At 44.9% G+C, this 12,699-nt stretch overlaps 1 protein-coding gene and 1 non-coding gene across 3 annotated transcripts in view; both read left to right on the top strand.

Moving 5' to 3' along the window:
* The first annotated feature begins 2,863 nt into the window (after window positions 1-2,863).
* Flt1 (fms related receptor tyrosine kinase 1) overlaps window positions 2,864-12,699 on the top strand; it is a 184,212-nt gene continuing 174,376 nt past the window's right edge. Inside the window, exon 1 of one of the 2 annotated variants that reach the window (XM_042685382.1) lies at window positions 2,864-3,252. In XM_042685382.1, coding sequence (XP_042541316.1) covers window positions 3,189-3,252 — 64 coding nt within the window. In that variant the 5' untranslated portion in view covers window positions 2,864-3,188. The remainder of the gene's footprint in view (window positions 3,253-12,699) is intronic. The other variant, XM_042685381.1, reaches the window with a different exon arrangement.
* Trnaa-ugc lies at window positions 9,030-9,114 on the top strand. Its single transcript has one exon. It is a non-coding gene; the product is annotated as a tRNA-Ala (tRNA).

Genomic DNA, 12,699 nt, shown 5'->3' with positions numbered 1-12,699 from the left:
AGCCTTGAGCAAAAAAAGAGAAGCTCAAGGACAGTGCCCAGGCCCTGAGTTCAAGCCCCAGTACTGGCCAAAAACAAAACAAACCCCAAAACAACAACAACAGCAACAGCAAACAGTACTCTGCTGGGATGTAGCTCAAAAGCAAAGTGTGTCATCCTGAATTTGAGCCCCATTACCAAAAAAGAAAAGACATAAAAATTAAAAACAACAACAACAGTACCAAGTGAGGCTACTCAAGATTTGGAAGGGTGTATTTCTTAGAAGGGTGTATTCCTTAGAAGGGTGTATTCCTACTTAGAAGGAACATGGCTTATTCAGAAGATAGATCATGGGAGCAATTTTTTCAATAACGCAAAAGGGCTTAATAAGATGCTAATTATGCTATGTACTGGTACATAGCAATAGATTTTTCCTTTTACATGGAGAACCTTCTAACCTACTTAGAGATGAAATTCCTAAAGCTCAGCTTCAGTTACTACCATCTCAGCAGCTCCATGCTTGGTGTACTGCAGGAACACTAGCCCTGGGATCCCACCTCTTGCCCACTGATGCTCTACTACTCTTATTCAGCCCTGAATATTAAAGCTGTTGGCTGTACCAACAATGCGTTCCTGAATAGGGGTGAGAAAGTAAGCTCAAGAGAATGTTTGTAGCTGATAACAAGAGTGTCTGGTTTTGCTAAACAAACAGAAGCTGAAATGTTCTTTTGTATGTGGGCAGGAAGCAAACAGATAGTCTAACTTCAATAGCTTTTTATACCCACCAGGCGTGTTGAATTTGATCTTTTCCATCAGTATTATCTATAAAACCTTTCATGAGTGATTTAGTCAGAAGAGCCCGGTAGCTCATTATTCTAAGGTATTATCTCCCTTAGGGAAAAGGGTTGAGAGAAAGAGTCATACCTTTCCCCACATCCCTGCTTCAGTTCAAGCAAAAATGAAGTCACCAGTGGAACCTCCTAACAGTTTCTATCACTTTCTGAGTTCAGTTTGAAAAGGCTCATGCCACTGAAGAAATATTGACAGCAATGAAAAGCCTGCAACTTGTAACAAAATCAAAACAGTTGGGGAATATGGTTTTCCTATTAAAGCTAAGAGAGACATGATTAGGACCTCATTATCCTTTAATAACAGATCAATGTGGTAGCATTGTGGATGAGCATCTTAGATTATAAGGGCTGTCTCAGGTGTGCATCGAATACCTGTACTGGCTCCCAAACTCGATGCATATTTCTATCTGGCATCAGGTTTGAGAAGTGTCTTTGAGTATTGAATTGACCAAGATACATTGCACTCACTAACTGACGTGTTGAATTGAAACTCCTTCATACAACTACTTAAGGATAATAAAAATAAATTTAAAAAAGGAAATCTAATTGCATTTGAGGAGAAAAGTAACATAGTGAATTAAACTTTTGTTGGCTGAACCAGGGATCATTTCCCCCAGAGTCCGCTGTCAGGAGCGTGGTGTAGGGTAATGGAACATTAATTAGTAAGGGCTGGTGAAGCACGAAGGTGCATGTGGTTCCCTGCTGGAGAATAGCTGGAGAATAACGAGGGAAATCGGGCCATGTTTCTCCAGGTAAAGACCTGCTTCCTGTAGCAGAACTGCAGATGAGATGGCGGCTGCCATGGCCTCTCTCTCCTGGCTGCGTGGCCCTGAGTTCTATGTGGCAAGTTTGCATTACACAACCTTCCAAGGCAGGGAGGTAGTCCAGTCCTTCTAGAAGACTTCCTGGCCGCATTTAGGAGCCATCACTGTCCCTTTTTATCATGGCTAGCTGACAACCTCGAATAGAACTGCTTTTTCAAACCTGTAGTGTTGACAGGGACTAGACTAGGCTGCTCCATGGAGTCCGGGACTTCAGATTTTTGAGCTCACCAAGACATGAGGAACAACGTGGGATTAGTGTCATCGCAAAAGATCTAGTGCCTTCAATTAATTCCCCCAATTTTGTTCCAAGAAAAACAAGAGTGGCTGCTCTTGCCTAGGAAGTTGTCACCAAAAGCCATTTCTTTTTTCCCCGTCTCCTTAACATTTCGGAAATAAAGTTCAAGTTCCCCAGGCCCCTTACAAGTTACCAGGAGCAGTTTCACGCGTTCGCTGGGGCTAGGTATCATGGTACTCCTTGTTTTGCTTCTAGGAAGCAGAGGGTTGAGGAAATGACTTGGGCGGGTGCAACCCAGCAGCCGAAAAAGACACAGACGCCCTCCCCTGGGACCGGAGCGGGTGCGCAGCCCTTCCCGAAGATGCCAGGCGAAGCGTCCGGTTCCCTCGGACGCTCCTGGTCCAGTGTCTTAGGCAGAGGGTCTCTGGCGCCTTCCTAGATGTCTTGGGAAGGACAGTCTGGCGGGGTCAGGGACAGCCGGACAGCGCGGGAAGATCAGGCAAGAGGGAGAGGGCCCGATTGCGCTTCTTTCTCCGTGCCAAGGACACCAGTCTCGGAGCTTCCCTTCGATTGGACTTCCCGCCCCCGGGGGCCGGGCGGGTGCAACTCCATCCCCGTCCTCTTCCAAGTTTCGGGCGCCCCCTCCCCCCCAAAAGCTGAGTAAGCCGGGTAGAGGGAGCGGCAAGGATTTCCTGCGCGCGATGGGCAGGAGGAGGGGAGGAGGGCAGGAGGGCACCGAGCAAAGACCCTGAACCTGCCAGGGAGCGCGCTCCGGGGCACACGCAGCCTGCGCCTTTGCACGCGTGCTCGGCCCGGGGCCACTCGCCCTGGCCGGCCCCCGCCCCTCTCTGGAGCCGCAGGGAGGCAAGCCCGGGAGGAAGAAGAGGGTAGGTGGGGAGGCGGATGAGGGGTGGGGGACTCCTTGACGTCACTGGAAGGAGGTGCCGGTGTAGGAAGTGGGCTGGGGACAGGTTATAAATCGCCCGCGCCCTCAGCTGCTCTTCATCGAGGTCCGCAGGAGGCTCGGAGCGCACCCGGCGGACGCTTGTCGCGGCTTCTCTCGGCGGCGGCAGCGGCGACTCGGAGCGGGCTCCGGGGCTCCAGCGCTGAGCTCTGCGGTCGCTTGGCGGCCAGGATTACCCGGGGGGTGGGGGGAAGTGGCTGTCTCCTGGCTGGAGCCGCCGGAGAGGGGCTTTTGGGCCGCTAGGGGAAGGAGCGCGGAGCCAGTGGCGGAGGAGCGCGCGACAAGCCGGCCGCGGGGAGCGCGGGCACCGGGAGAGCAGGCCGCGACGCGCTCACCATGGTCAGCTGCTGGGACACCGGGGTCCTGCCGTGCGTGCTGCTCGGCGCTCTGCTGCTCACAGGTGAGGCGCGGCCGGGCCCCGAGCCCGAGCGGGGCTGGGAGGGGACGCTTGCCGGGCAGAGTGGATGGGATCCAGGCCAAGAGGCACGCGAGGAGGCGAGGCTAAAGTAGGGAAAGCGAGCCTCGGCGGGAACCTTGGGACACTTGTTGCGCAGCGGGGCACGCCTTGGACCACGGTTCCTTTTCTCCAAATAAACTTTTCCAAGAGTGGTCGGCGGGGATCGCAGGCATCACGCTCCCAAAGCCACCGTGGTGTTGCGCCCCGGGATGGGTGATGGGGGTCTCCCAGGAGTCGCTGACCTCTCTGCCTTGCTCCCGGGTGCGATCTCGCCCGGATCGCTCCAGGCAACTGGGAACACCTCACAGACTCGACCTGCCAGGCAGCTCCGAGCCTGTTTCCAGGCGGCCTGTTTGGGATCCGCAAGGGCAGCAAGGGGCTGTGGCTCCTGGGCGTCTCAGAAGCTGCGCGGGGCTGCACTGAGACGCGGGCGTTGGCGATGTCGGGCACAGGCCACGACCTCGCAACGCTAGAAGGAACAGATGCCCAGTGGATCGCGTGCCTGCGGAGTACAGATGGACCCCAGGAGACGGTCAGCACTGGTATCCTAGGACCCGCTTGGATCCCTCAGACACTACTACACTTGTCCCTGGGAACTTAAAAGGGAGCGCCTGCTTTTCTCCACTGAGCGCTGCGCTCGACGTGCAGCCACCTGGGTGGGGTGCCTGCGGGGAGCAGGCGGGGCGCACTGCCCAGCCGATACCCGCGACCCTGACCTACCAGAGAAGGGTAGGTCCCAAATGCTATCTGGTCTCAGCATTGTCAGCCTAGTTTTTAAATTCAGAGCCTAGAAAGGGGGGAACAGCTGGAACCAAAAGATGAGTTTGGAGGATTGAGTGAGGTCTACCCCAACCCCCCAGGCTTTCTTTTGGAAGTTTCAAAGAGGGAGGTGGAATCATCAAGAGCCAGGGATGTTTTTCAGCAGTTAAGGGTGGAGACCGTCGCCATCAAAGGGTTCAAAGCCAGAGCGGACCTCCGAGCGCGGCTGGAGAGGCGAGTTCCTATGGTTGAGTCTCCTGGCGCGCACAGAGAGCCAGATTTTGGAGTGCCTTTCTTTTAAGCATCGCGGAGGAAAGACAGGATAGGAAATAAAATACAGTGACATAAAATAAACCATTGAGATGGTCCCAGGGAAGAAAAGTGAGCAAGGGTAAACATTATTGAAAAGGAAAAAAAACCCAAACGTACTAAACTCAAAAGCCAGTAAATCTCTGCGGGCAGACGCACGAGATTGTTTCTAAATAACAGAAGATAACTGTGGTTGCAAATGAGGTGGAGAGGCCGGGCGAAGTTCTAATGTTAGAGAATTCTCTATAAAATAAACTATGAATCGAAATATTCTATCCACAAATACATTTTTTTTGCTTTGCCAAGTTGCTTATATTAAAATATAGTTGCGTGGGGAATTTAAATTGTCTATGAGTTTGTTACACAAAGGTAAACCTAGGGTATGTTACTCTAAAGGTAGGAAGGCAAAGCACAGGTTTTTAAATTTTCTGCCCATCACACGTTTTTATTTCAACATAGTGATTGAGTTTGGTGGTGCATGTGGTTTTATATGCATTAATCATCTCAGACCAGTGGCTGGCTACTTTACAGAATCGTGGGTGTGTGTGAGGGGTTCATTTTGCTGTTTTTCTTGAGTATAATTTCTTCAAGCGGAGGCAGAAATGTTGGAATATCTTTGATTTTTTTTAAAAAAATCTAATTTACACGTGCTATAGAAAGAAAGGCGGAGAGACACGGATAAAAGTGCAAATCTCCTTACTTGCTTAGGGAATGTTCTGTTCCTAGGTAGGTCATCCTGTGCCTTAGAAAACCTGGCTTACAGGACTTTTCAACTATAATGAGGGTGTGTGAATTGTGGAGAGGGATAGAGGTGCTGCGTTTCTCCAGCCAGGGCATCCAGAACGGGCCCGGTAGATTTATTAGGAGTGTGTTTGCTGTCTTCCTGATCCCCGGCTAAAGCTGAACCACCTCATATGTGCTTTATAATCTTTTAATATTTCTGTTATCAATTGTGTGTGTGTATTGGATAAAATAACCATAGATCTAGTAACACAAGAATAATGCCATTATACCCCCTACAGTAAATACATTTGACTATCTCCAAGTTTGTTGCAATATGAAAAGAGGCCCATAATTCAGATACTTCCAAATTACCTGGGTACTTTCTCTATAAAGGATGTCGACCCTCTTATTATTATTTCTTACTTTTAAGACAATCCAGTCTTAACTAAAAACCACAAATCCCAGTGGGATTCCCTCATGCCCATCCATTTTTCTTGAGTTCTTGAGTAGCTAACATTTATAACTTACTAGTTGGAAATGCCTAAGCAATTGATATACTTAAATACTTACCAATACTTAATCAAAATGTGTGCAAAATAACACCTATTTCCAAATTGAATGTCATACACCTCTTTATTTTGCATGGCATTTTTTGTTGTTGTTTTCTCCAAGAGTAATGAGGTTCTTTTTCTATCAGAATGCATTTCTAAATGGTAACTGTTTAGACTCTTTGACAATCCTCATCAATTCCCAGTCATTTACAACTGAACAATAGCTAAGTCCCAATTGTAGTTACTGAAAATACTTTACCTTACTTTTATTACAGCATTTTATTACATTTTTTCCTGTTGAAAAGTTTAGAATAGGCAGTGTAATTTCCAATGATCACACTTTTTGTTCTCATATATAAAATGCAAAAATTAAAATGGGCATTAATTTATTTATTTGTCCTGAGATTGAGCCCAGGGCCTTGCTAGACGCATGCATTAGCACTGACCTACTTTCTCAGCTACATTTTTAAGGCCCATTTCAAACTCTAAAATTCAATGAATTCAAGAAACAATATCCTACCTATCTCTTTTTTCTCTGCCTACTGAACTCACATTTACACAGAATGGATGCTTCAACCTAGAAAATTAACTGTTTTGTTTTCTCTCTCTTTCTCTCCTTTGCTATCAGAGGTCACATTGCGCTGTTTTTGTTTTTGTTTTTGTCAGTCCTGAAGCTTGAACTCAGGGCCTGGGTACTGTCCTGATCTTTTGTGCTCAATTTTTTTTAAAGAAGAATTATTAATTTTACTCTCAACCTTAGACTTTCCAAAAATCTCTTCCTTTTCAGGTAAAAAAGGAATGCTGAGTCCATTTTGCTTAACAATACTCTTCAATTTCTAAGATATGAACAATTTATTTTATTTACATCATTGTGCTCAGTTCTTAAGTTCAGTGCTCTACCACTTGAGTCACAGCTTTTTTGGTGGCTAATTGTAAATGAGAGTCTCAATGAACCACAATTCTCAGATCTCAGCCTCCTGAGTAGCTAGGATTATGGGCATGAGCCACTATTGCTAGAATTTACATTGAACTCCCTGTGCCCTGCCCCTCCCCCCCCCCTCCGCCACCCCAGTGCAATGTATAAGGTTTGTACTTGACCAACCAATTAATTTGGTCTTTAGTGAGCTTGTAAGAGCTGGGCTGACAGGCTGCCCCAGCCAGTAAATCTTCATCTTAGCATGAAATACAAAAAAAGAATTTGCCTGAAGAAGTTGACTTAATTCTTCTAAAGATATAAGCCATCTCAATCCCAAAGGTGTTCCTTGATTTCCTTCTAAACAAACACTTATTTGATCTAAGAAATGGGACTGTAGTCTCAACCCTGGAGAGATCAAGGCAAGAGGATCATTAATTCTAAGCTCCCTGGTATCCCTGACTCAAAAAAAAAAAAAAAAGGGTTTTAGTTTAAAAGAATTACCTTATGTAAAAATCAAACGTATTTTATGTGACTTAAATTTTTTTAAAGTATGGAAGCATTTATAAATCTATTCTATATATACTTTAAAAAAGATTGAGTCTAAAAAATGGTTTTACATTGGCCCCCTTCTCCCTCAAAAAAGGAGCTCACTCAGGGAGATTATGCAGAGTGTAGTTATCTACATAGCCAAGTTGTGGCTGATGTTTACTTGGGCAGTTCTGCCAATGAGAACAAATAACAAAGTAGATTTTCCAGTGCTTACAGTTGACCTGTATATAGCTAATGCAGGTGGGCCTAAGAGTGGAAAGGGAGTATGAGGAGCCTGCTGGTAGTCCTAGACAGCAAAAGAGTTCAGGTGGGTTTGGCTGTGTGGTTAAAGGTATGTGGGTGATATCAAATAAACACCATTTGTCAGTGTATTTATCATTGTGGACAAGGGAGGAAGGACATTTGAAATTACACCGGGCTTTTTTTTTTTTTGGAAGTAAGAATACATTACTATGTGTGGTAACAAAGCACAAAAACATCTGTTATGCTGGGCTTAACCTTAGGAGAACAGAACAGGCCATCCTGTTCCATGGTTTCAGTCTGTTGAAGAGATTGGCGAAGAATGAGGGGAATCCCTGCCAGATGCTTTCCAGGATGGCTGATGGATTCTCTCCCACATTAGGTACCAAGAGTAAACTGTGTTGGCTTTGATACCAGATGGAGGAGGGGAAGGAAATGGGAGGAATGGGGTATTCGAGGGAGAACCTCTGGCTTAGCATTTAGGGATATGGGGGGGGGGGTTCATTAAGGAAACCGCTCCATTGAGTCCACTGCAGAGAGCAGATTGGATTTCCTGCATTGCTGCTGGGCGGATATGGGGGGATTTCCCATCCGCCTTGGTAAAGCTGAATGCCTAGAACCCATTCCTGATCACTGCTCCTTTTGATATCTGTCTCCTTGGAGACTTGATCTTGCCTCATGGACACGTTGGGTGGCGCCTTATTCATTTAACTACTTATATGAGAGATGAGAAAACTATCCCAGAGGAATTTAAATGATTTCTCTTCCCCAAGGTCAACAGCTGGCTAGTGACAGACCCAGGAACAAATGTCTCCTTTTATTTTTTAAAAATTCATTTTATTTTATTTTTAAAAGATATTTTTATTATAAATTTCTTCTTTGTGTCTTCCCTCTACCCCAGAGTAGAAATGTTAAAATGTTTGTTGGGCAACATTATTTCATGGTTAAAATTTCCTTTTAAATGATAACATTATTATTATTATTACTTTGCAGTCCTGGGGAATCAAACCTAAAGGTTTTTAATATGATAGGCAAGTGCTCTGCTGTTAAACTAAATGCTCACACAAAACATTTATTTTCAGGGATTTTTTTTGGTGTTTTTAAAATTTTTTATTTTATTGTACAGAGGGGTTACAGTTACATAAGGTAATGAGTACATTTTTTGTTGACCATTGTTACCCCCTCCCTCATTTTTTTCCCACTTTGTCCCCCCCACTCCTCCCACCCATCCAAGTTGTAAAGTTCATTTCCAATATTGTATCTTGTCACACAAATCATTTGAAAGTCCTTTTATTTGTGTATGTATGTGCATGTATGTGCTGGTGTTGGAGATAAACTCAGGACCTTGTACTCTTGCTTGGCTTTCACTTGAGCCACATCTCTAGCTTTTTGGTGGTTAATTGGAGACCAGAGTCTCACAGACTTTCCTGCCCTTACTGGTTTGAAACCTCATATCTCAGCCTTCTGACTATGATTGTAGGCATGAGCTGCCAGCACAGAGCTGAATGAGTAGTGATTTGGCAGACATCTGGAACACTGAGCATTCAGAGGGACATAAGGCCAGTGTAATAAGCCATGATTGTTTAAGCCACACCATTCAAAAGGGAGGGAGGGAGAGAAAAGGAGAGATTGATTTCAGATGATCAGAGGGAAAATTCATACTATGAAATGGCTGTGTGGGCTGGGAATGTGGCTCAGTGGTAGAGCGCTTGCCTTGCATGCATGAGGCCCTGGGTTCAATTCCCCAGCACCACATAAGCAAAAAGAAAAAAAGCCAGAAGTGCACTGTGGCTCAAGAGGTAGAGTGCTAGCCGTGAGCTGAGGAGCTGAGGGACAGCAACCAGGCCCAGAGTTCAGGCCCTATGATGGACAAAAAAAAAAAAAAAGCTAAGGGAGAATGCCCTGTCCCTAAGTTCAAGACCCAGTTGTAGTGCATGCACGTGCTCGTGCTCATGCGCACAAACACCATAAAGATATAGGAATTCAGCTCTGAGAAAGCCAGCTGCTGTCATCCCTTCTCCTGTTGAGCAGGGTGCTTAATTTGAGCCTTAGCCAACAAAGCCTGGCAGGCTTCTTTCTCTGCAAGTTTTGTCTTACCAGCTATTGGTGAGGGGCTAAGCACCTCTGCTTTATCTTGCAATGTCTCAAGCAATTTTCCCAGACAATAGGGCTCTCAGATTTTATGATTTGATTTAGTTGTCTTCTTCCTGACTCAAATCCATGTCCTTGGGTGCTAAGCACACCTGAAGAGCAATGAAGAATCAACTGTTTGAGTTGGTGCCTTTGTTAGGGACCAAGTTGGTCATGCCAATAGGGTCCTGGCAGGGCTGCCTTACTGGACATGAAACATTCTTAATGAGTTAGGCACACACATGCATGCACACATACACACCAGAAGCCACATGTTTGGAAACAAAAAAGCTGCTCTCAGGAGTTGGACAGCAATATATACTAGAGTATTAGGGACAGAGTATTAGGGAGAAAGGCTGCAGACATGCAATTCTACAGGAGAAGAAACTTCTGATATTCTATGGAAGAGTAAGATTGGCAACAACCATCTATTTCAAAACAGCCAGCAGAGGCTTTGAAAATTCCAAGGTGATAGAATGACTAAGGTGATAGATACATCAGTTATCCTGATTGGATCATTATCTATTGTCTAAATATATGCAAGTATTAAATGTCAATTAAAACTAACAAACCCTAAAGAAGAAACCAGAAAGGAATTGCTAATAAGTAAACAAAAGTACAGTTAAAAATTGCATTAAAGTGTAATTTAAGATGCACTAAAAATAATTCTGTTATCTCAAAGTCCAATGGGCTCAAGTTGGTCCCTCCTTACCTTTACCTCCATCCTAGCCCTGGACACACCCACATCAGCCCCCAAAATGTGTTTTTCAAAGTGTGGTCCATGGCCAACACCATTACATCCCAATAGCATAATGCATTAAAACCTCTTCTTTTGCATGCTGGGCCTGTACTGGGTCTTAAACTCGGGACCAGTGTGTGCTTGTTTTTTAATTTTTGTTTTGTTTTTGTGGGTTATGGGGCTTGAACTCAGGGCATGGACATTGTCCCTAAGTTCTTTTGGCTCAAGGCTAGCACTTTACTACTTTGAGCCACAGCTCCACTTCCATCTTTCTGGTGGTTAACTGGAGATAAGAGTCTCATGTACTTTTCTGCCCAGGCTGGCTTCTAACCTCAATCCTTAGCTCTCAGCCTCCTAGGTAGCTCTGATGACAATTGTGAGCCACCAACTCTTTTTTTTTTTGGCTTTTTTTGTTCAAGCCTGGCATTCTACCCCTTGAGCCACTGCTCTATTTCTGGCTTTTTGCTAGTTATTTGGAGATAAGAATTTTGTGGACTTTTCTGCCCAGGCTGGCTTTAAAGTGGGATCCTGAGATCCCAGCCTCCTAACTGGCTAGGATTACAGGCATAAATCATTAGCATCTTATTCAAAATCTGTTGTGTTAAGAAAAAAATCCCAGGTGTTTCTGTTTGTACACTGATTTTAGTAGCCTACTCAGTCCAGGTTCTCTTCACTGACAACTCTAAAAGCCTTGGACCTGTGTGACCAGCGGACTAGAGACAGGCCTGCCACAAGCCTTTCTGGCTCCCACATTGGCCTTGTGCCCCATCTTCTGCTGGGACACCTGTGTCCTACTTCCAGACTCCTTTTTACAAAACCTTAGGCTTCACTTGGACCTATAATCAAAGTAAACACAAGTTGTGGTCTGGAGGAAAACCCATGGTTAACCAAATCATGAGTGGTAAGATCAAGGTCTAGAAAACAGGGATTTGGTAGAAACTAGTCAACATGGCATTACATAGCTAGGCTTTAAGGCTTTAACCAGAAATAAAAGCTATGAGGCATTGGCTTCCAAAACACAATTGCTGGTGGTGAAAACCGGAGGTGGTAAGTGTCCTTCAGAATTCCTGGCTGTCAGAGCGGCAGTAGCTCATATATTTCCTACCCTTTCCTTGGCTTGGAGTTCAGTTTTTTTTTTCCTTCTTCACTTCACTCCTCCTTGCCTCATTGTCGGCAAATGCTTCTCTCTTTTCACACATTATCACAGAGCTCATAGTCACTTTTCTTAGCCTGGTCTTCTGTCCTTCCATTTAGTGGGTGGGGTGTCAATGCGATTTCCTTTCAAGCCACAGATCCACCCATGTGGTGGACAGAAGCAAAGCTACAACAATTACCAGATTCTTTTGTTGAAAGAGGCCTCAAGTGAACCTAGCACAACTGAAAAGCATTGGTTTTTATTATATACAAATCCAAACCACTTTAACTCAAGGCTACCTCCAGCCAAATCTTGATGAGCACTTTGCCTGCCAAGGGATTTCTCTGAAACCCGTTGCCTCTCTCTAAGGCCATGGTTACCACTATGGGCTCTCTGTTAGAAGTATCTGGGAGTGTTTTTAAAGCCTTGTACTCCAGCTGCTTCCCTAGTGTTTAATCACAATATCCTGAGTGGGACTCAAGCATCAGTAACTTAAAAGCTGCCAGCAATTCTAATCGACGGTTGAGGTCCAAGTCTCTCAAATGCTGTCTTGTATCAGAATCACCTGGAGGGCAACTAAATGCTAGATTGTAGACCTTACTCTCTAGTTTTCTGCTTCAGTAGGCCTGATGGTGGTGTCAACAGTTTGTTGTTCTAACAAGTACCAGGTGATGTTGATATGCCAGATCTAGAAATGACCCTTTGAGAACTATGACTCTTGGGCTAGTTGGAGTCATGTGGCCATGTTGGAGGCACCTGCCCAGCTGCCGGTCTGTAAAAGGCACTAAATTGGCCTGGTGCTGGTGGCTAATTTTACCCCTGTAGCCCTAGCTACTCAGAAGACCAACATTTGAGGATTGCAGTTCAAAGCCAGCCCAGGCTGGAAAGTCCATAAAACTCTTTACTTCTAGTTAACCAAACAAAAGCTAGAAATGGAGCTGTAGTTAAAGTGGTAGAGCACCAGCCATGAACCAAGAAGCTCTGATCATATAAAATAATATTTATCAAAAATAATATTTATCCAGGAAATGATAACAAGAGGTTTTTTTCTTTGTCACTGTTTTGGTTTTCTTTTTGTTTTGTTGGTTTATCTGTCTTTGGGAGGGTAAGAGGGGACACAGAAATGGAGAGAAAAATGCAGTATTGGTACCACTAGACACTGTTGAAAATGAACTATACAACTTGTGAGTAGGGATGAGAGGGAAAATCTGGGAGAAAGCAAGGAAAAGGGTAACATTATCCAAAAAGAAATGTGCTCTTTACTTGACTTGTGTGACTGTATCCCCTCTGTATATCAGCTTAATATAACAACAAAAAATATTTACATGCTGGGCACTGG

This window comes from Dipodomys spectabilis, unplaced genomic scaffold, assembly GCF_019054845.1.
Source record: "Dipodomys spectabilis isolate Male_0828 unplaced genomic scaffold, ASM1905484v1 ptg000095l, whole genome shotgun sequence".
Classification (NCBI taxonomy): domain Eukaryota; kingdom Metazoa; phylum Chordata; class Mammalia; order Rodentia; family Heteromyidae; genus Dipodomys; species Dipodomys spectabilis.
The sequence above is the reverse complement of the archived record's forward strand: the minus strand, read 5'-3'. Positions and strand labels throughout refer to the sequence as shown.